Genomic DNA, 24,788 nt, shown 5'->3' with positions numbered 1-24,788 from the left:
ATGGCACTGGCTGCTGCATATGCTGGCTGGAATTATTAGCATCACATTGTTCATAGTTCCTACCTTTGCTTATTTCTGAAATAAAATGAAATAAACAAACAATGGCTTACAGAATAAGTATATATACCATAATCCCAAACTAGCCATTTTAACGTACTTCCACTTTCTAAACCAGAACTAGAAGGTAGAAACTTTCCCTGTTGCAGCTTTCCCCTCTCAGACAAAGGCAGCCAGAACACTCCTTGTCAGCATCTCACTTGAGAGACATGAACTTGAGAGTGGTTTTGAAGCTGCGGTACTGTCCCACTGGTTGAACAGATCACATTTAATCACATCAAGGCATTTATTTTTTCATTATTCTGCTCGGTTGATATTTAGAAACAAAAAGGCAACCCTATTTTAGAAATTTGGCAATTAGAATCATATTAGTAGATCAAATTGACATTTGGAATTAATTAGAAAAGGGGAAGAAAAGGGTTTGTGCGCATTCTTGATCTTTTAGAATGTAAAAATAAGGTTTGATAAATCTAGTTTCCTGCATATTTGCCATCTTGGAAACATCAAGGTTTATTGTGATTTGTTGTTTGATATTAAACCAAATCCTTATTTAATGATCCAAGCTGAGATCATGACTCCAGAGAAGCAGACATTTGATATATATATAGCATGAAACTGCTTGCACAATTTTGATGCATGATCTACCCAGTATTACTATTATTTTTCCTAAATTTCAGCAAAAAAGTCAGGGAACAGCAGAATTCTAAGCTGTTATTGTAAGGTCTTATTTACCAACATCAAGGCTGTCTTCCGGGGTTTGGCTGTGAGAAGGTAATCCTTCCATTATCACTGGTTTAAAAGTGTATCTTACATGGTCCTGACAAGCTTCAGCCTATGTAAGCAAAGCCAAGAGATTTGGGTGACTGAACTTTGATCCCACATTCTTCAGGCTTTGGTTCCTTAGGAATCTGTGTTCAATTATTTGAACGAAGAAGCACCATCAACACAACAAAACTTTGAGCAATCAGATATATGAAATATATGAAATATGCATGTCATATATACAGGAAATATGATTCTCCTGTCCTTGGCTCATGCTTTACTTCTGTGGTAATGCTGTAAGAGCCCCTCTGAGGGTTACAACTACTGCACTTCCCTCGGTCCTAAACACCAGTTGTCCCACACCTGCCTGAGCAGATGCGAATCCTCTGTCCCTGCGCTGAGCTGGTACCAGATCTGGCTGTTGGCAGCTCAGAACTGTTGCCAAGTCACAGGTCAGTACTTGTGCAGACATGTTCTTTAAATCAAAGGCGTCTCCTTAAATGTGTCTTTTAAACACGACCAAGCCATGCAGTTTTCTTCAGGCATCATAGGAAACTCATGAACCCAGTTTCTTCTCTGATAATTTTCATTCCTGTTGTCCTTCTGAGAAAGTTAAAACATTACCAGAAATGCCAAAATGAGTTTGCAAAGCAGGGAGCTAAGACTTTGCATAATTTCTACTGATAGCAAAACTCTCATTGATTTCAATGTATTCAGGTTTTCCTTCTTGATCCTCCCAGCCTCGTTTGCTATGTAGATAGGATTTCCCTTGCAGATCCTGCAGCTGGAACTGGGTGGACAGAAGCTGCTCCGCTTTCGTCTGTCATCCTTAACACTCCCTGCCTGCTGAGCTGCACAAACTGCTGAGTGCGGAATCCCCAAGGTGAAGGACAAGACAAAAAACATTTTCAGGGCTTTGAAAGGATGGAATTAACAAGGCAGGAGAACGTGAGTCTCAAAAAGCAGGATAAACAATAAAGATTTCTTGCCTTTCCAGGAAGCTGAAAGGAGAATTGTCTGGAAATGTGCACAGTGTTGATGGACATCCTGCTAACAGTAAAAATGGGAGTCTCTGCAAACCTGAGGAAATAAAAATTCATGACCCAAATTAAGAAATATGAACTTGACAGGTGCTTCCTGTGTATGCGGAGATGAGGGAGGTAGAAGTGGGTTTCTGAAGGAAAGGATAATGACGATTCAGAGAACAGGTAATTTGTTGCTCTCCAAGGCAGCTCAGCACGGGGGGATCCTGCCCGGCTAATCAAGCCGTACCGCCCGCTGCGGGTAATGGGTGCCGCTTCTGCAAAGAGGTTATTATGTAAGTGAGTTGCGGTTTGGAAGGCTGAAATTGCTTTTCTCAGATTGCTGCAACTTCCCTCATTGACAGGAGACGCTCAAGTGGATCAGTCCATCTCACTGCTTTCTAGGAGAACAAATACAAGTTATTCAGGAACTGTTAATTAGATGGGAGTCTGAGGATGTAAACTTATGTTTAGTTCATCACCTCACCAACACAGGCTGGTTTCTCCTTGAAACATTCGATGTTTCAAGGTTTCACTTCGCTTTTAGAAGGTTACAGGCTGCTTCCACTTCTGGTCTAGCAGCATTTATGGGCGGAAGTTTTCACTGACACTGAATATCAGTTCTCTACAATGATACTACTTCATTCTTAATTCCATTTTGATAAATTAGGCTCCATAATTCCTTCAGTCTTGGTGCTTAAGGCTTTCAAATCTCTTTACTGGGAAGTAACATTCCTCTAACCCTAAACCATAATTTAACTATGCTAAACTTAGTTACCTGTGTTGCCCTACTCTTAAATCAGTTTATTATCTTTTGCCATTTTCTGCAGAACTTCCTGCAGTCTTGCTATAGATGTTATTACTCAGCACAGTGACTTACATTTTCAGCTGCTTCATCTCAACTAACTGGAAATGGGATACTATACACCTTGAAACATATAATGCAAATGTGTCATTTTTGCCATCCTCAGTGCATATTTCTGAAACAGGTTTATACTTACCACCTGGGGCTTGCTGTAGAGGATAACCTTCCTCTTTCCAGCAGTTGTTATTTCAGAGTTCAGTTCAGTTTAGAATATAATGAGGTTCACCTTTTCTGAAAATCAAGGTGATTAAGAATACATTTTTCTGCATGTTCCTACACTGTAATGGGGTCCTTCCTTTCATGTGTTTCCGTATTTTTCAGTACATAAAATGTTTCACCAGAGGAAGGGGACACCACACAAATGCCTACTGAATTATGGTGCTGTAGAGCAGAAAGGCAAAGCCAGGAAGATATATCTACTTCATCAAAGTTCCAAGACACTGACAAAGTTGTCAGTTCCACAGCACTATTCTAGCAGATTTTATACCACCAGCAGCATTTATTGTAATAACCAGCAGGAATTCAATGAAAAACAGTTCAGAATATACATACCATCCTAGCAAGGGCAATTTAAATAGCCTGGTGAGATACTGCATTCCAAGATGCATCATTTTATCCTCACAGATCTGACTCCAAAGGCAATGCCAGCAACTGGTCCAAACTTGTAAAATTTAACTTTTCACACTTTCTTTCTTTTTTGGCATTCCCAAGAATCTTACGATACCTGAAAACTTTAATCCACCATATGCTTCCCTCAATTCCTAAATTGCTCTTCAGTTTTCTTTCTCATCCTTCAAAGGGAACCTCAGATGACGAAGGATGCGCCAGGAACATACGGATTTAGGCCGAAAGGGCTCGTACAAATTGTGACAGATTCACTTCTCTGAGCATTAATCCACTTTAATCCAATTGGATCATGTACCAAACTAGCAAAATCCTTGAGACTTTGACAGCACCAGTTCTGGTAATATTTAAAGGTTAACAAATTCAGTAGATCCTGTGCTACTTCTGTCTCCATTGAGAACTTCAACCTAGAATCTGTAAAATGACTTAATGAATATGAAGTAGAGGCCACACACTGAAAATACTCTAAATTTTTTCCAATAGGATGTAGAGCCCCAAAATCTTGCATCAGAATGCAAGTGTTATAAGATTATCATGCTTCAATAATCCAGTGACTTCAAGGATATTAAAGTAAGAGAAAAATGCAAGAAGATAAAAAAAGTGCAATTTTGATACAACTTCCTCACTGCTTGAGGAAGCAGAGTGTCCCTAAATCTCTAAATGCCTCATGCAGGCACAGCAATAAATGATCTGGGGTGGGAGATGACAATCTCTGAGACCCAGGAGGATGGGGGGAAAGATGCTGAGAGCTATAAAAAAAGCTGTCAAGTGTATCATCTTGCTGTAGCGCTCTTCTTGTTAAAGATGCAAGAGCACTTGCAGCTGTTAAATACTGAGAAGGAGGAACGGCTTAACATCCAAGTGTAGCCCTCAGAGGGGAACTTACAGAGCAATGAGATTTTTAAAAAGCTGATGAAATCTTGAAGGACACCAAAACTAGATGAGATACTAAGAAAAAATACCCACCAAATGCCATTTTAAATATATATAAAAACTATCTTTAAAAGCTTTCTTCAGAGCCCCTGAAGGAAAAAATGCTTCTAACTCACGTACATGACATTTGTACCCAATTCAATAAACTAATGTTGTGACTGACGCATTCTGCACTCAAATGCAATAGAAAACCAAGGTCTTGACCAGCTGCAGTCTTGGAAGATATTAGTGCTCCCGGGAAGAGCAGACGTTAATCTGTGTTCAGGATGACTCCATCCTGGCTGTTTCCCTCAGCTTCCAGTTTTCATGGGCAAAAGTATGCTGATTCACTTCGAGCCCTGCACAGTACAGTACAGGAAACAGATTTATCCCAGAAGATGCTGCAGTGACAGACTCAAAATAAATGAAAGGACTTCAAATTGTAATAATGAAAGGACTTCAGGATCAAAGGCATGATGTAAAATGTTAAAACATCTTCTGTCTCAAGGTCATCCATACCAAACCTATTAGGGATTCAGTAATAATAGAAGCAGTTGCTTCAATGAAATTAATTTATTTTGAGAATATCCCTTTTAATCCTCCATGCATTTTTTAGCACAAAAAGTTGGAATTTATCACAACCTCCTTCATAAAACTTAATATTGTATGTCTGGTAATGTAGCTGTTTCAACAATTCCTCACTGGAAATCCCACACTTGTGAAACCTTGGCAACACTGCCAGTAAGTGACCTACACAAAAGTTTAATAGAAAAATTTTACTGAATATCCTCTGTTTAATGTAAACAAGGCAGGAGGCAAAACAAGGAGTATATATTTTATATAGTTACACTGTTTCACAGGGCACAGGAAGCATTGAGGATCACGGTTTGAAAACCCTGTATGATACGCAATATCAGACTAGGATTTTCCACGTAGCTCCAAGTCTACTACATAATCCTTCAATTTTACCGAGCAATTTGGTTTAGTATTTCTTTTAGCAAGACAAATAGCAATAATATAATGTCATCTGTGAAATTACGCAGCAGGTCATGTTAGAAATTACCACGCATTTACAAAGCCATTCCATGATTACTTGTGCCCTGTAAAATCAAGTGTGACAATCTTTACACTAATCATAGTGTAAGCAAGCTCGGGATTCTGGTCCTTTTTTATATATATATATATATATATATATATGTATATATATACATAGGTGATGTACAACCAGACTCAAGCTGTGTATCAAGTCACAGCTTTTATATTGCACAGACAAATACAGAGTAAGAATATTACACAGACAGTATCTGAATACCAGGAATATTACAGTCATATGAGAAACTAAGGACAAACTTGTTCTACCAGAGCTAGCACATGGCTTATTACAAAATTTTCTACATTGAAGTCTAAATCAAATACATACCATAAGTGGAAAAAAAGTTAAAAATGTGCCTATTTACACACATGTGCATCAAGATTAAAATGTGGTTTGGATCTGCTTTTTGAAATAAAAAATTAGTATTACCTCTCAAGTATTTCAATCTAATACTAGTGGCCGTACTTCCTAAGGTGATAAGCACTTGCATTTCCCACTGACATCTGGAGGATCTGCACGTGCTGTGAACTTCAGGCCATATATTTTTTCAGGTGTCCATCTCTGGGTAATAAATAACCACATACAAACACACACACAGAGAAACAAAACGGGCACCTCAATGACATGCATAGATCGGAAAGGTGAAAACATGGACCTGAACTAACTTTTAACCCCCTTTTTTTAAAAAAAAAAGTGCATGAAAAGTATCACCACAAAAAATAATTAAATGAGTTCCATCTCTTAAGGAAGATTAAATCACTTATAAAAAATAAAGGTCATTGTCATCATGTACGGCAATTAAGGGTTTGTAGGCAGCACTCACAAAAGCCCTGTAGGCTAAAGCAACTTTAAGGATTGCTTCACTTCCATCAGGATGGATCCATCTGATAAACTTATCGACTAAGTAACATTTAGTTTGCAAGAACATCACCAATGTTGCTGGAGACCAAACAATTACATCTTGAATTTAAGAGTGCTTATAGTTATATCTACCTATTTTTCTCACGGACAAGTTTGAAGGAACTGCGTTTACAGCTTGGCAGACTGTTTTGCATTAAAATGCCACAGAGGTTGCAGAAGTCCTTCCAGAAGATGACTGATACAATTCCTTAATGAGCTCAGGTATCAGTGAAAGGAACAACAACAACAGAGGTGTTAATGCTTTCATTTGAGATCAGGCATCTCTTGAATGGCTTTATAAATCGTTATATTACTTGGAATGCTCTTGCAAGTTTTGTTTAATATTTCTCTCACTTTCATTTATAGTAGTAGTATCACTTCCAGTTTCCAGTGAAATTGGAACATTGAAAGTATTCTGGAACATACACTTTAAAAAAATAAATAATGAAAATAGAAAATTTAAGGAAAAAGTAATTAAGTTCAAGCAAAACCAATAAAGATCCAAATTCAGTAAAGCATCAGCATTTGTACTCAATAGCTTAACTTTGTTTATGTAAAATATTGTGATTTAGAAATAAAATTCTTGAAACTAAGTTTATGTTTAACTGCTTTACTGAATTGGCACCTTATTTATAACAAATGTATTAGACATCACTCTGCAGACATTTACAAGTTCTAAACTATGCGTCAGGTACATTACATTAATGAAGCTTCTAATATGGACTGACTGCAATACATATCACTAAAAATTATTTGCTACATTATGTTTCTAAAGAACAAAAATGAAAAAAATGTAATTTTTTTAAACTTCATCCTACTATGCTACTCTGACCTGAAAACACTTTGGGGCTAAATTCAGAAAAAAAAAAAAAAAAAAAAAAAAGTCAGGAAATAAAACATGCTTTTGTTTGCCACATAAATGCAACACTTTGCACAAAAGCCTCCCAGTGTAGGGAGCCACTGAAGAGCTTCTACGTGCCAAAATGCTTCCCCAGTTCCAGAACTGCTCTCTCCAGCTGACCCTCTACTGGAAGCTTTTACAGCAGGACCCTCTTCACTGTTGTGACAAGAATAAATTCAGCCCATTAACTGTGACACTGTTCTAATTAACCTGCTAACTTAAAAGGCCTCTCAACAGCCAAGTTCCATGAATATTAAAAAACACAAGACCTCAAAGGCACGGATTCAGAGCAGAATCTGATTCTAGGTACAGTCATGTAAATCCAGAAAACTTAGTCACTGAGTAAATTAGTCCATCTGAAATGGGCATTAGCTGTGCAAACAGGATAGTAGGAAAGACAAAGAAATGCAATGTAAACACAAGGAGCTAAACTCTACCTTGCATGCCTATGCTGTCACGTTCACAGGAGGGGACAGAGACACCACACACATGTGCAGAGAGCAGGGCAGGTCTCGCACCCAAGTCACTCCGTGTGGCTTGAGGTTTAAAGCTCGGCCCCCTGAACCCGCCAGCGTGAGCAGCAGTGAGCAGCAGGACCTGACTGACTGCAGGCTGCCTTCGAGCTGGAGAAACAGGAGCAAAGCCTGCTCAAGTCCAAGTGGCCCTCCGCTTGCAGTGCGAATGCCTGCCCTGGCTGATACTGAAAACGATTCACTGAGAGACATTTCTGCATCCCAGAACTACGAAAAGCAGGCACAAATTTTGGTCCTATATATGGTATCAACGCTTTATCTGAACTGGCATCAGTCAATCTTTTGCTGGGCACTATTGCTATGGTTAGATAAGCAATAAAAATATTTCTAAAAATGACAGAATGTTTATGCTGCCAACTTTCAAGGCACAGAATATTCTTAAACCAAATCAGGCTGAATACCAGTTCTAAAGAAATTAAAAATACTATTTCAGCAACAACTACTAACGACCTATAATTAACTTCTCTGCAAATGTGACATAAGTCAAGCAACAAGAGTTCACATGCAAAAACCTAAAGCAAATCTAGTTACACAGATGACTTGAAGAGCAGTCACTTGGAATGACAGAGACAAACATACTAGAAACACGTACATTTCAGATATATTTGTTACGGTTGTGATGCTGAATTGGGATTAATTCCATTAGTATTGATTTTATACTGATATATCTCTGGGAGTAACCCATCAGGGAATCAAGCTCACAATGGTCTTTAAGATTCACCAAACCAAAAATGATCCCTCATTAATACATCTGACTGTATATGGGTTGGTGGATTTTTTTAACCTGTTCATTTTTAATAATACATGTTGCAACTATAATTGTGATTTCCTTTCATATATCCAACTGAAAAGAATTAAGACATAAAAATGTTATAAAATTAATTTGCTTTTTAAAAGTAATATGGTCACAAAAAGCGAATTGGTGCATGTGAGCCCCAGAACATACAAAGACCCAACTCTCTAAATGCTGTCATTATAACAGAATAACCAAGGTCTGATGCCTGTGGTTTTTCCTGCAGCTTTTACAGCTCTTCACACAGTGGCTAGAAATGCTATGTATTGGTTTCTCCCAGAATGCCTTCAATCATATTCTAAGGTCCATTTGAATCCCTCTCTTGCAGCGTCAACATCTGGTGAAAATAACTTCTCTGCCAATTCTGCCAAATGTCAACTGACACTTCGCCAGGAGGCACCACCTCTTCTCATCTGGGTGCTGTCCATAGTTTTTTGACCGAAACAAGCTAGGTGGTTTTACAGCCTGGCTACTCATCAAGGCTGCTTATGGTGTAGATGAGGCATGATACTTCACAAATGCAATTGCTGCCAGCTCTTTGCAGAATTCTTCCAGCACAATCACGCCCTCTAGTAACGTCATGTGGTCAATGCTGAGAAAGAAAAAAAAAAAGCAGAGAATCAGGACTGGCACACACTAGAAACAGCCAGGGGTCTTGGAGAACGTACAATGTATTTACTCACATGGGCCCTTCTGGCTCCAAGCCCAGCAGGCGTTTTCTGACCAGCAGAAGTTTGGGAGTGAAGTCTGGGATGCGCTGGATTCTAACCATGAGGTCCCCAACGACCTGTAATGCCATCAACACACAAAATAACACCTTTGCAGAGTGCCTGGCAGCAAGCTTAAACCACAGCCTTCAGTGCCCAGGATGCGGACCCACTCCAGCATCCTCACAGGCTCACAAAACAACATGCAGAGTACCCCCACTGCCCCAAAAAAGGGACAGTGAGCGCAGAAAGAGATGTAAAAGGACAGGAACTCTTGAGCCTTACTAGCTGTTGCCACAAATGGTATCACTTATTTTAATTATGACAACGATTAATTTGTCTTAGTAAATGCTGATGCAGGCAACTGACCAATAAATTCCTGAGTTTAGGGAAAGCACAAAGGGAGAGAGTGAAGATTATATTTTGAAATGGGGAGGGCTTCTGGGAAAAAGGGAGTTAATCCTTCCATTAGTACTGGGCAAGCATCATTAATAGGCTCCCGACCAGCTTAATAACAGCTGGTGCGTGGGGTAGGCAAGGGGTCTCTGACTGAGAAGACTGCGGGGTGACAGGCACCCAGCCAGCACTTCTAGGATGCAGGTCTGGCAGGAGGAGATGGAATCAGAGAGGCAGTGGAAGGGGACTTCCAGTAAATCAAGGACTCCATTGCCAAGAACAGCCTTCATCAGGAAAAAAAAGGATAAGCAGAGATACCCATCCAGGCACAGGGTATTCAGGAGAGTCCTTTGCTTGTGTGTCAGTCAAAGCCATCTCTTTCCACCCAGGTGCAAACCTGTATTTGGCCTGTTCTTACAGCACTACCTGGTCCAGTTTAAAGCAACATCATTGCCAGAGGGGATGTTTTGATCTACACAATGAAACTTAGCAAACAAACAAGTTTGAAGACATGCAGACACAGAAATACATTTTTCAATGTTTTTGGTAGAAAATCCAAAATCTTGACTCAAATCAAGAGTGTAAGCATCTACTTTCAGTGAGAAGCCATTTGCCAACTTAAACTAGCCAGCAACTACTACCAGTAACTACAAAGTTACTAAATATATCACTGTTGTATAGCCATATGTAAAAATTAAATATTAACTGTGTTTACTCACCCTGACAATAACAGAGAAGAGAGACCTGCAGCCAGAAGCTAGGTTTACATAAGGATCCAAAAGGTATTCATGTATATGAGGATGGGGAAACAAGGACAGTTTGGACAACACTGACGTAACTTGTAAATTTACATCATAGGGCTGCAAAAAAATGAAAAGACAGTGCTTAGTTATTTTCATGCTGGCTTCTTTCCATCCATCCAGTGTTTATTTAACTACCAGAAACTCATATAGGGTTATGAATAAATAAAGATAAAAAGTTAGATGAGAAGACAGGCCCAAACCCTCTGCTTTCCACAACAGAAGTGATGCAAATATGATAGGTAGGTATTAGATGTTATTATCTGTATAATCGCTACAGTCACTTGAAGCTTTTGCACACTTGTTTATTGTAGGATTAGTCCTCTTTCTGTAAGATATTTCTTCAGCTCAGTAGCTAAACAAATAGCATAGTATCAGCCTATATGAAACATCTGCTTGCTTCTCCTGCATAACTGTAAAGTGTACAAGCTCAGGAACTTCAGAGAGGCAAATTCATGTTTATGGCTAATAAAGGTTTTCTTGGAAATATGGCTAATAAAGGCCTTTTTTCTTGGAAAGAACCACTGCAGAAGGCCTGGTCATCTTGTGGCAGCATGCTACGGGAGGCGAGACAGTCCTGGGCTGGGTAAGCAGCATGAAATTCTGCACTTCTCTACCTCCTTTCCCCAAATCTACCAAATGGAAGAGGCAACACTGTCAGATGCTGGAAGATGCTAATCAGTTATAAGGAAAAAAACGGTACCTAACTTTCTAGGAAAAAAATAGTACCTAGCTTAAAGGATTTTACCATTCCAGTGAGAAACTCATCTCCATAAAAGCAAGTATCTTCAGCATAGCTTCTTTATGTTTGAAGTACATTTTTTTTCCATCTTTGATTTTGCCATCACAGTGAAAACAAGTTGACATTTTAATTCAGCCCAAAATTTGCAAACCAGTGGAATTTCCTTCCGTCTACTCAGTGGTGGAACAGACTACATTGACAAGAAATGGACAGATATTCCCTTGGTATACCCTTATGCCAGTCTGATGATGTTACCAACATACAGATGGTTTAACTTAACCTTGTTGATTTTACCTGAATTGGATTACAGGGCCCTGTAAAGCTGCTTCATTCAAGCTCTTTGACTGCATATTGGCAGCACCGTCCTCACTGGCATAATCATATCCAGAAGAGGATGATTTTATGGCCTCAAATTATCATCTTTGTGCTTTCAAGTTAGCATCCCACTGAAGAATCAGAGAACAGATTCTTCCCTTTCCCAGACTGTAAGATTTGGAAGATTCAGCTTCAGATTAAGACAGATATATTTAGATATGTCTACATGTCTAAGCTCGCATTAGCCTACTCAGCAGTGATCTGACACTTGATACGCTTGCCTACACACAAACATCTCATGCCATCTCAGATGCTCAAGAGTATCTGCTGGTCTCTTGACGGTTCCGCAGAGAATGGATCCTGCAAGACCTGTGTTGTAACCACAAGCTTGTGGGAATAACTTCGGCATCACAAATATGGCAACAGATACTTCAGTTCAGGCAACTGAGTCAAGCTTTCAGTCAATACAGTCAAGGAAGCTGAGATGGTGATTCACTTCGCACTAAAAGAGACACCTACTTGCTTTTCAGTCTAACAGCTCCAGAGACTATTCAGGCTGTTCTGATAAAATTTTAACTGACTAGATGTGGAGACCTAACTAATATTTAGATACCTTGTTCCTGAATTCATTACCACACACTGTTGCATTGCAAAGGGAGTTGTCTTACAGATCTTTTTAAGTGAAAGCACATATTTCTCCCAGTCAGTGGCAGTTACTTCTGTACTTGACATTCCAGCAAGAGATTTATCTCAATCTTCTAACAAATGAAGCTTTCAGACCCTGGACCAGAGATGTTATGGTTAAAAGAGATCACTACATTTTGAGTTATTGTGGAAAAGTTACTCTGCAGAGAGAGACGCAAATTCCTTCCATAAATCCATTCCACTGCCTACATAGCTGAACTGTAGGAGAAGGTCTTTAGAGCTGTCTGAGTCAGTCAATTCATTAGGAAGCTTTGAAGCCATGAGCATTATCTGGTGTTCACAAGAAGAGAAGGAAACAAAGCAGTAACACGTGCTGCATTGTTCAGACAGATTGCTGTTGCGATTTGAACTAATTGAGAGCATTAAGGAAAGCTGCTTCTTCACACGGAGCTTTTATTTCTGTCCATATGTCAGCAGACTCAGTAAGACACCCTTATATCAGATAACATCCTAAAAAATTTCTCTATAACTGAAAAGTTTCAAACCAGCAAAATATGCCGTTCAGGAAATTCTTACAAAATTCTTAGCAAAAAGTCAGTTCCATAGAAATGTATAATATTAACAAGAGGGAGGAGGTACTGTCTAGCAGATGAGGTACTGGATTTGAACAGCCTTGAAATAAGTTACTTCACTTGTGTGCCTCAGCTATCTTCTGTCAGAAACTAGGTTAATGATACCTACCACCTCTGCAAAGTTTTCTGTATCTACTGATAAACACAAGAACTACCTATAGCACTGCGACAAAGCAAAAAAGAGATTGAACACGATCTGTAAGGAGTACTTTGTCCCCACTAAGGGCTTTTCAGCATTTTCACTCTGTCTGGACATTAGCACCCATCATGTCAGGTTTGTCATTAATAGGAGCCAGGTTTTGTGGTTTTAGATTTTGGTTTGGTTTGGTTTTCTATACAATTTATGTGTTTCACGGTGAACATCCCTAGGAATTTCAGTTTGGTTTCTAGGACAGGGTTTTGGTACAATACAGTAAGAATTTACCCCTACTGTCTGATTCAGGCAGTTAATTTTAATTCTTCTGGAGTCAAGAACCATTTTTGACACAACAGATCATAGCACCTTGCTAGACTAACCCAAATATGTGTCATGCTGACAGGTAGTATATCAAAATGGGCACTGCACTTCCATGCCAGATGCTACTTTTGTTGTAATTGTACGTATCTGACACTCAGGTGTTTCTTGGGGGGTGTAACTTGGATTCTTTACTTTTTGTAATCTATGTGTCACTGCTCAACGTCTTCATATGCATGAGGCTTGTTTTTCCTAAGAGCTGATGATACCCAGTTTTCGCCATGACTCTAATCTGTAACCATTTCAGCTAGTGAAATGTGCAGAACATGTTTACTAGAAGCAAAACCCTGAGAATACACAGTGTAGCGATGGAAGTATTTGGCTTTCTTTTCTGACTTCTGAATTATAAAAGTTGGTACTGTCTAACATTCTTCTCCCCTGAACACTCACAGAGCTGACCTAGAGACTACTACTGGCTTCCTGACATGTTTCCTATGCATTTATGTGTTCAGATGGTTTTTGTCCTGCTTATGACCACGAAACCTGTCACTACCACAGCTTATTGTTAGATAGCTCCACATGCAAAACAGAAAAGAATTGTACAAACTTCTGAAACTGGTATTACTGTATCTGTAGCAACTCCAGCTGGTATTACAGGGAGGGTAATCTACACTTTCAGGGCTCATTTTCACTGTCAAGAAAAGTTATCTTCTTGATCTAAAGCAGCAACATTGACTTGACTAACTTAAAGTCCAGAGTTTAGAGAAGGCAAAGAAACATTATGCTTTCACAGAGGTCAACCTCCTTTTCACCTCCCTGAGCCTTCACTTTGCTTCTACCCAGAAAGACTAGGTCATGCAGGCTGGCTAAATACAGAAAGAGACATCAGGAAAATTCACTTTCTTTCAATTCCTTTGTATTAATCTGGGTCTTGACATGTCACATATCCTTTCCAAGGAGTCAGTTAGATCATATCTCATTTGTTTGCCCTTGGCAGCTATACTTTTATTATTTGGAGATAATGAAACAGGAAAAAAGACTTCTTTACATTGCAGATGGAAAAGGATACCTTCTAGAAACTTTCCATGCACTGGTTAAGTTTTTTTCTAGCTGAAAAAATGGAGGAAATGTTAGCAGTGATACAGTAAGTTCTTTTCATTTTATACAGTGACATAAACTGCTTCCAGAACACAACTTCAGATTGAAGTTCACTGAAATATGGCAGAAAGCAGTGGTACAATATTTTATTTACTGAAAAAGTATATGTTTTCTAAGTGTAAATGCTAGAAAATGAAAACAGAATCAGTTATGCTAAGATACTATCTTACCTTCTTTTACTTAAAGGATATTCTTGTCTTACTTATCAATTTAAATATATTTCTGGTCTAGAAAACATTTGGTACATAAAAAAGAGGGTAACAAAGATAAGCAAGTTTTTGTTCTCTACTTGTGTTGCTGATCACTGTAACATCCTGCAATCTACAGAGACCTGCACCAAGGACATGGGACATAACACAATAATATGATGCTATATTAGACATCTGAGCACTAGGAATCCATGGGACCTTGGAGATAGGCCCTTTAGTAGTGATAAAGTATCACAGAAATGGAATTAATAACCTGCTTTTCCTCACCTGATCAAGAATTCTTCCCATTCTTTCAAACAGGACTTTCAAGAAGTGTCCCTCAAAAAATGATGCTTCTAAATTGCACTTTTCCAAAGATCTGGGAAATCCAGGCCACTCCCACCGTAAGCAGATGACACAATAATCCCGGAACTAGAAAAAAGTAGTTGAGGAAAACAGATTCAAACCTCCTCAGAAACCATTTTTTTCCTTTTAATTGTCCGTACACCTTAAAACCATAATCTGTATCTGCAAAAAAAATCTAAGCCCCCAAAAAAGCGTCATTCTAAAATAAACATGATTGGTTTCTATGCAGGCACCTCATTTTCTTCTTGACAGTCATGCTATTAGGGTAGTTTCAAAACCACAATGAGTGGAGAACAGGGCTCCTAAAACAGCTGGAGCCAAAACACAAAGTAAAGCCAATAATACACACCCCAATCAGAGTTGTTCTAAAGCAGGAATTGCATTCATATACATTCTTGTCTGTATGTTACTACACTTTCACTGTCTTACGTGTGGCTTATCTTCCTATCCAATCCATATTGCTCCCTAGTTCCCAGTACAGGAGAGGCACGTGTGTATGCACGAGATACAAATTAAATAAGTACTTCAGGTCTTCTTCCTCCCTTTGTTTCCTATCACCCGTAACAGTCTTTCTCAACCTCTACCTCTGATTTTCTGTGGGCTGCCTGATGTCTCACTTTCAAGGAATTATACCTTGAATGGAGCACAGGATATAGCAGTGAAAATAAGGAACACAGGAATAAACAGTAGCAAAAGAGAGACAAAACAGACTCAGAAATTCTTCAGTGCATGCAGCTTACCTACATGTGCAGGCTTCCAGGAATAGAAATATGGAAGCAGAACAGCTATTTGGATGTAATAACAGCAATAGGCAGGGCTATTCTTAGGGGGGAAATATTTTAAGAGTAGCCATATCACTGTCAGGAAGTGACAGAAACCAATTCTGTTCTCTAATAACTCCCAGAACAGTCTTTGTCCCAGGGCATGGAAGAAATACAAAGATGATATGTGTTTTCTGGCATAGAAAGAACAGAACATGGGGGAATTTTACATCAAGCTTTGTTTCCGCATTCTCTGTTTTCTATTCCCTTTCTTTTCAGAAAACACTACAGATAAAACAATACAATAAATACAGAAATCCAAGCTTCCCATCTTAAACTGCTGATATCATTAATTCAGAGGTTATGGAATTTTTGAAGTACCTACTAAATACAGTGCTCTCAGTTACTCTGTATAAATTTTTCTATTCTAGAAGATGGCACACGGCTTCAATAAGACAGCTGAAAATAAACAGTGATTGTCCTCTGACCAAGGAAACTTTAATTATGTTTGTAAAAACAACCGCCCCATTTATTTCAAAACAGTAAATCATAAAGCTTTCCCTACCTACCAAAACTCCCAACTTCAAACCTGAATGCCTTAGGCTGTGCATTCCCTGTGATGAGCCTTTATTTTTAAAGTCCCAGATTGCATAACTCCTATGCAGCATTTTAATTTCCCTTTAGTCCTTTCAAACAGCTTGGCAGGCAATTCTCCAAGAGAATGCAGATAAATGCAAAAGCAAATTAAGAATCTATCTGCAGTTCAGATCTTCTCTCAGTGTGTTTGTTATATGAATGTTAATGCATTTAATGTCATCCATTATTCCCACTAGAGTAATACAACATAGATTCCCTGTCAAAAGATCTCCAAAGGTGAGTTTTCATTAGAAAATAAAAATTTAATTTTCCCATCTTCTATTACTAAAAGATGCATTTAGTAGGATTATTTATAGAACCAGTTGTACATTTTCATAAGCACTTCAAATTCTCAAGGACTAAGGAAGACTTCACTGACTTACTTGTCTGTGCGCATCTCTGAGGTAAGTATCATAACCTGTACCCTCCACGTGGTACGACGACTTAGCTTCATCAGGTACAAGACAGAGAAAACTAAAGAGAAAAAAAGTACATTAATGAGCATGTGTAATCCACAGAGCACCAGATCAATACTTTCTCATCATCTGTAGCACTGTGCACAATACTGAATTGTCTGGTCAATTAATTCACAGATTCTACCATAACTTTATGTGAAGAACAGAAAATACAGTATCTATTTAAACACGTCTGTTCTAACTACTGTTCATAACAGCAAGAAATATACTTCAGAACTTTTTTATCTAGCACTACAGGTGAAAACCTCAGTGGAAGCACTCTCTGAGAATTAGCAGACCAAATGGAGATGAAAAGGAATATTCATAACCAGGTCAAGTATTTGCTAAAGGTCAGACTCCATCTTCCTAAAGCATACGGAAAATTTACTGGGGAATGAATGAGCCAAAAGAGAAGAAGAACTACAGTTAAAACTCTTAACCTACTGCATAGTCAGTTTTATTTACCATAGTTTGCTGTGGTAAAAAAATTAACATCTAAGAATATAGAGGAGTATTTGCATATCAATGTCCTAGTTACAAATGTCATTGCCTTTGCCCAGGTATGTTGTGTAAATACTATATATCCTTATTACTTCACCAGTACCAGACCTGAGAAACACCAGGAAATTCTGAATCTTATTAGAGAGAAGCTGACTATAAAAACTAAACATAAAAACCTAAAATTTCTGGACAGCAAAATAAAACTCAGTCTTCTGATCCTGTTTCCAAATTTTAGCTTTCCGCACACCCCAAGGACTACTGGAGGCTCCTGTAAGATTTCTATGCAGAAATATGTAATAGCTGATTTTTCGTACGGAGCTCATCTTATCTGGAAAAATACAAGTTTGCAAAACACTATAAATCCTGAAAACGTTTCTGTGAACTGAAGGGGATTACACAAGGTTAATTTAGGAGAGTGTTCTCTGAGTCTTTGCTCCAAACCATGTCCATGGACAACTATATATAGCAGTTGGGGGGGGAAAGAGGGCAAGAGGCAGCGATGCCATTCTACGCTGACTGTCCTCGGGCTGTTTGCTTCCTTTGGCCAACACCTTTGATTATTTCAGGGTAAATAGATAGGTCAGCACTGAAATACCAGTGCTGCTTTGCTACCATGCATTAACAGAGCAAACAGCATTTGTCCTAATACTAGTTGCTAAGAGAATTACCATCACTAAGTTGCTTAGAGCAGAGCCTGTCCTCTTTGTCATAAACAATTTGCAGTATGTCTAACATGCATGAAGGTATGTTACAGGTGACAGAGGTGTCCCTTGATTTTCAGGGAACAGAAGATTATCTTTAGCATGGCAAATTATTTACCTTTATATAATGTGTTTAAGAAACTTCAGGAAGTCTGAGGATTTTTTTCCCCTAAAACGTTTATGGCAAGACTCCCCAGACTTCTCCAGGAAGGTCAAGTCCTGTACCAGCAGTTTAAGTATAGCAAATATTTTTGAAAGAAAAAGTTTTATAATCAGTGAGGCTTTCATCATGAATTCTGAGTATTCAACTAGACTATTAGCTGTAAAGTTCTTCTCATTTACGTTGAATTATTTTTACTTATTGTAAGCTCTAATCTTTCAGGAGTGGCTTTCTGATAAAATGCCACATAATTTCCTTCTGTGGAGTCATTTTACCAGCTGGCACAGAATAACATCCATTACAGAGTACATTTAATTTCCACAGTTTGTGCAGACACCCACACATTCAGAGATTTCTTTAAGTGTTTGTTTCAACTTACCTATTTACAATTTTATGAACTTCAGTCTTCCCATCATTTTTTGAATGTTCTGGGCTGACAGGTGGAGAAGCACTGAGCCACTCTTGAGTTGACAATGTGTTATCTGGAGACAGATCAGTAAACAACGGATCTTCCTCTAGGTCTCTGTGAGATTATATTAGACAAAAACACGATCATTCACAGAATGTTATGGAAGGCAGGAAAATATCTGGGTCAAAAGGCATGCATTTTTTTTTTCTCCAAAAAGGAAGTTTTCCAGAATACTCTCATACGCACATCTTTTTACCTACTTAATATGCAGAAATACCAACCTTTAAAAATACCCAACAAACTCTTGTTTTGAAGAAAAATCGTAACTTATCTGAACAACAGAGCAGACATTTTTGACTCGTACAAAATCACTGCACTAAATCACTTAAACTCTTTAGCCTCATTTTTTACATGAGAGTTATACTCCAGGAAATAATTAGATTATTTCAGATGACTTGGAAGTATCTAAATTAAGGTGCCTAAAATAGCTGGTGTGACTAGTCCCTACCCCTCCATCAGTAAAAAAAAAAAAGTTACAAGATTTACATACAATATTGAAAAGGATTTTATGTAAAGTATCCCAGAAAAGTTCTTCCATCAAAAATTGATTCAAGAACATAAATGTAAGCAAGACACCTAAGTGACTGACTTCAAGAATACTCTCACTGAAGATAATACAAATATGCATAGACTTAAGCTAGGTACATGCATAAGTAAACTGACATATGAAGACCTTTGAGTGTCTATTGTTCCGGAAAGAGGCTTTCGACAATTTTAGCTCTTCTGTCACTGTTCTAAAAATTTCCATAAATTGCTGATACAGTAATTTCTGCATCGCTTTACAGATATGGATTAATGCATAGAGCACTCAAAGTGATATCTACACTCACTTTTCTTTCAATTACTGAAAAAAACCTGTTTTGTTCTAAAATTAAGGATCCACGTTAACTTGTGAAAAATTCCCTTCAAAGAAACTTACACTGCTCCTGCAATCTGTCCATTCTCTACCACATCTTTATCTTCTTGAGAGAAAGGCTTGTATTCCATATAGTTTCTTTCTTCTAAATTTCTCAGAACCAAATTATAAAGAATATGCTCATTGGGTTTTTGCAAAAGGTGCTCAAACATTCGTAAAGTCATTATGCTGATCTGCAACATAAAAAGTAAAAATTCAATAAACTGATGCACCACTGCCTTATACTTTTTGCCTTGTATCTGTTTTGTACAACCTAGAACATTGCAATTACTTATTTACATTATGAAAGGAAACAAAAATCCTAAGAAAAATTATGAAATTGTTATGCTGAATGTGGTATAAACATGGGCGAAGAGTTCACATATATATGAAAATCAGTATGTGGATCTATTTTTTTTCCTGTAAAACAAAAACTGCTCTAAAATCTGCCAAAACAACAATACAAGAACATTCATATAACTTACAACTTAGCGTTCCATATTACAATCAGATCCATGCTGGAAGATGGTTATCATTGTGGAAGTCAGACACAGAACAGGACTTGAAGTTAGCAATAAAAACCCAGAATAAAACAAAGTAATACTGGGATACTGTGACTAGAACTATAGGCTAAGATTTTTACATGGTGATATTATGTAGGCTTTTAAAAGGAGACTGGCTTTCAGCAATATAGAGACAATTTTTAAATACAGCTTTAGAGTGCTTATCTTTGCAAAAATCAGCGAATTTATGCAGTTAACTCATTCTGACAGGGTGAGCGGATAAGCATCCTGAATAAAATGGGCATGTGAAGCCATAGATCTGTATTTCAGGCAAGTTTGGTTTTTATTTGAAAAAGTAGAGGGTGGAGGTTGTTTCATGGTAAAAATGAAACAAGCAGCTCCTGAGGAGGGATTTTACTGAAGTAAATTATTTTAGCAATTTTACTGTAGGTAAAGAGCTTAAATTTATTATATCATCTTTTAACTGGCATTGTGTATATTCTCTGACCACACTTACTTTATATAAAAAATAGTAAGCTTTTAAGTATACCTTATGTGATAACATGACAGAATTGTCACATGAAAAATCACAGCCATGCAACATATAACCAAACGTGAATTAAAATGCAATTACAGAAATTGATTTTGCTCTGTCTTACAGATGAGCAAGTCTAACTAGATATGCATAGGGGGCAAATTTAGTAAAGAATCTTTACAATGGGAACAAAGTACTAGCTGGAGAAAACAGCTTGGCTTTCATTTTCAAAAGGGAATTTGTAGGGCTGGCAGTCAGAAGTCTTTTCCTTGGCAAAGATGTTAGCTGACACAAATATGATAAGACCTCACAATGGCGTTTTTACAGACTCGACGCAAACAGAACCAGCCAGCAGACATTATTATGTCATTATCACTTCTCACCTCATCAGAAATATGATCACAGTGTTCGATTAATCTGTGTCGCAACGGATGTCTGTTGATGTCTGACAAAGTTTCTGGCTCTCTGTGTTCTCCAAGTATAAAATAAACTATTTCCTGCAGCAGGACATCTGAAGTCACTTGACGAACAATGCGATGCAATAGTGCAGTTGATGTGAGGATTCCGATCTCTGAACTGAACAAAAAATTTCATGTCAGATATGTAGTGGATTTCAGCTGAAAAAACAATCAACTTGATTCAGATTCTGTTCTGCTGTGTCTTGTAGGATGCTACTCACGTTTGCATCAGCTGGGGTTCCATAACATCAATGAAAAATCGTTCCCGCACAGCTTTTGCCATAGCAACAGCAGCAGTCTGAAACAAAAGTAGAAAATGGTATGTCTCAAACTCAAAAGCTAAGAAACAACTGGAAGTACTTATTTGCTGAATATACTTGTATCATCTGTAAACATTCCAAACCTTTTGTGCTTCCTTGATGAGTTGATCACAGTAGTCAAACCATGAAAGAAATGAAATCAATGCTCTTTTCCCTGGAAAAGCAGATGCATCCTCTTTGTGGCTGTAGGAATCCAAACTAGAGAACACAGGGAAAAATACTGAGAAGAATCCTGGACTTAATTCTTATTGAACTTAACAGAATAATTAATGATCTGCTTGCAGTGAAGTGAACATTAAAATAGCTTTTCTGCTAGTCTCTACTATTCTGGCAGTGCTATCATTATACAGGTTTCCAGTGGCATGCTATGTACAGCAGAAGAACTCCAGTTTGTTTAAGTATTTCTTGAGCCAGAAGGGAAAAGAAGTGATCACCTAGTTTGTTCTCACAGGAAACACAGACCACAGAAACAGAATCAATAACTCCTGTAGTCAGAGAACCATAAAATTAAGGCAATTGTTCTTTACTCTGTAAGCGACCTCGACCAAGTCCACCAAAACCACACAGTGTATGCCTGAACTAGATTGTATCTTTCAGAAAAAAAATGTATCTCAATTTAAAGGCTCTAAGGTAAAACAAATTCACCATTTTCTTTGGTAAAGCAGTCCAGTAATTATTGATCCCAGTATTCAAAGTTGTAGGTTTTTCCCCTTCTAACTGCAGACTCCAACCACCAGAAATTTTGGTAGGCATCTGGCAAATACCTACTTTTTGTCTCAGTACTAACAGATCGCAAGCAACTCATAATAATGAAGGAAAAATGTGGAAGAGAAATGCTTTGAGAATCTAACATGCAAGCAGTTAGGATAACAGACATGTATCTTTTGCTTCATGCCGATCGAGTTATGCAATAACTCTTTCCTTCTTCTTTTTTACTGCAAACATTTTGCAACAACCACTTGCTATCACCCTTCCTGCCCCCTGCAGCAGCTTACAGTGCTCACTGTGTACAGTGAGAAGTTTATGTTTCCTAAATCCTTGACATCTGAACGAGAAAATAATCTGTACCCAATATTACAGCTACACCACCATAAACAGCTAATGTAATTCAGTGGAAAAACTTGCCCCTGAGGAAACTCTGCAAGGGACTGGCAGCCAAACCTGGCCCCACGTCAGAAATCACACGTACATTGGGTGCCTGAAGTCGTACCACTATGCTGCAGCTGGTACCTCAGCTCTGCTCTTGAGACTTTAGCATGGAGGTGTGAGTATTTTATACATCTTATCTTCCTATAGAAAATTAGTTTTAGCGAGGGGTGTAAAGTCACCTTGGATATTAAAAACAACAAAAAAATTCTTACCCCCAGTTAATTGCCTCCACTGTTTCAATGTCTAAGGGATCCAGTGACTGAGGCAGGGCTTTGTAGAGGGTGGCCAGCCTGTCTGTCAACAATTCACATAAACAAGTGCTTTGTGTCAGGCACTTGGCAGCTGCTGGTTCTGGCAAACTCACCAAAAGCATGAGGCCTTCACAGGCCTTCACTGCTATCCGGCCGTCCTGGCAGAAGGGCATGGAAGAATTAATCAGAGGGTGAATGAAGCTCACTTGAAATCAAGAAGCAAACATCTCTCAAATAAAACCTCTCCATTCCCCCAGTGAGTGAATGCATTTATTTCTGTTGCCGTTTCAGTCATTAGAACTTAGGATGGTACAAAGTGAACCTCACCTGAATCCATGTCAAATACTAAGAATACAACTGCAACCTTCAGGTTGATAGAACTAGTGATGTAGGACAGCTTAAGACCAAGATATTAGACAATGTAAACTATCACTTAACAATAATGAGGTACATCAGTAGATTCGGGTTTCTGCTCTCAACCCTGCTGTAGCAATTAACAGGCTTACCTAACTCTTCTCTAAGTCTTCTAAAAGAATCTGACTATGAATTTGAGGATGGAGCTGGGTAAGACATACAGCAGTTGTTTTTAAAAGAAATCAAGCCTCTAGAAATAGCACAGTGCCATTACAAAAAAAGTGAGTTTCGGTAAGTCAGTACAATTGAAAGTAATTTTTTAAATATTCTCATGTGGTATATTTAACCTAATGATTATCCTATGTAGCTGGTCTGTGAAACATGCAGCATCCTACACAAGTTGCTCAAAAAACCAGATTATCATCAACAAACTTAATATCAATTTTCTAGAATAATATTTTTACTGTAATCTGAATTGGCAAAGAAAACTGTCAATTTACAAAAACTGCCTGCAAAAAAACCCCTCGTTTTACTTTTTATAGTTAAAATACAGTGTGTACATATGTGTATATTCACTCCCTCCGCCCACTTCACAGAGCATCCAAACTATTTAATTTTATCACACTAAACAGAACAAAAAAAACAACTCACAGGACTTTTAGTGAGGTTTAGTAGAGAATTCACTAAATTATAGTCTTGATTTGGACGAACGGTGGAGGACTCGGGTGATGATGTGACATTTAGTTCATCCATGCTGAAAGAGAGATCATCCGCCTGTTGCAGGAGATCATCTTCCTTCTCCACGTGCTCTGCTCCAGCAGCGCTCGGCATTTCTTCAGGCTGAACGGCCTGTCCTGTGTCTGCTGTCAAAGACTCTTGGCCTTTCAGCATGTCTTCTGTGATTACACTTGCTGATCCTTTGGAAGCCATTGCTTTTAACTTACTCTGCAAAGCATTTTTTGGAATTACATGGTTGAAATTACTGTTCATCCTGAAGCAGAAATTTACTAAAAGCAAATTTTTTACACCAGCATTTGAAGTACTTCTCTACAAGGCTGGATACAGTAACCATGTAGAATGCAATGGGTTGTGGGAGCGTGGGAGTTTTTAAACCTAGAACATTTTTTAATCTGTTTAAATTTCTCTTAAGCCCTGTACCATTTTGCTTCAAGGCTGAATATGCCATTTACAAAGAGATGGCATCTTTTTCTCTCCACCACTGAAGGCACATATTCACTTGATTTGCCCACTCTCTGATAGAAGTTTTTCATTTACCTTACGAGTGCACCTTTAGACCTTAGCACATACTATAAAACATCCCTTTCTACGTCAAGGCCTCAAATTCATCTGATGTCTGAAACACTATTTCCAGTTGAAGTCATACAGTCAAACTCATTCTAAACTTCTTGAGATTTTGTCTTCAACGGGAAAAGGAAAAAAACATCTTTTATGACAGAAGAGTGCCCTTAAGTTTTGTTTCTCATGAAGAAAAAGTTGAGTAGATTAAATGGACAGAAGATAGTAGAAGTTAGCATTGGGCACTGGATACTACAACAGATCACAGAGAACCTTCTCAGAAGCTACAAAGCATCTCTACTTAGCCTGAAAGAAAGCAACCCATCTGTCTTCCCATAAATCTGTCTCCAGCACAGAAAAAGACACTTAAATTTGTGCTCTGTGGTACCAAGAAGAAACTCACAGCAAGGCAAGAACTCAGTGTTCCTCTGGCATAAGCACAGGTGAATACTTTATTAGAACCATAAATTAGACTTCAG

At 38.3% G+C, this 24,788-nt stretch overlaps 1 protein-coding gene across 2 annotated transcripts in view; it reads right to left on the bottom strand.

Moving 5' to 3' along the window:
- Nucleotides 1-4,800: 4,800 nt before the first annotated feature.
- The window catches only part of FHIP2A (FHF complex subunit HOOK interacting protein 2A), a 36,352-nt gene continuing 16,364 nt past the window's right edge, over nt 4,801-24,788 (bottom strand). For both annotated transcript variants that reach the window (XM_074907797.1, XM_074907798.1), the window contains 12 exons: nt 23,665-23,958; nt 22,621-22,817; nt 21,343-21,457; nt 21,161-21,237; nt 20,865-21,057; nt 19,468-19,637; nt 18,459-18,602; nt 16,646-16,736; nt 14,788-14,931; nt 10,285-10,425; nt 9,146-9,249; nt 4,801-9,054 (listed from right to left, as the gene is read on the bottom strand). In XM_074907797.1, coding sequence (XP_074763898.1) covers nt 8,949-9,054; nt 9,146-9,249; nt 10,285-10,425; nt 14,788-14,931; nt 16,646-16,736; nt 18,459-18,602; nt 19,468-19,637; nt 20,865-21,057; nt 21,161-21,237; nt 21,343-21,457; nt 22,621-22,817; nt 23,665-23,958 — 1,776 coding nt within the window. In that variant the 3' untranslated portion in view covers nt 4,801-8,948. The remainder of the gene's footprint in view (nt 9,055-9,145; nt 9,250-10,284; nt 10,426-14,787; nt 14,932-16,645; nt 16,737-18,458; nt 18,603-19,467; nt 19,638-20,864; nt 21,058-21,160; nt 21,238-21,342; nt 21,458-22,620; nt 22,818-23,664; nt 23,959-24,788) is intronic.

Source organism: Athene noctua, chromosome 5, assembly GCF_965140245.1.
Source record: "Athene noctua chromosome 5, bAthNoc1.hap1.1, whole genome shotgun sequence".
Taxonomy (NCBI): Eukaryota; Metazoa; Chordata; class Aves; order Strigiformes; family Strigidae; genus Athene; species Athene noctua.
The sequence above is the reverse complement of the archived record's forward strand: the minus strand, read 5'-3'. Positions and strand labels throughout refer to the sequence as shown.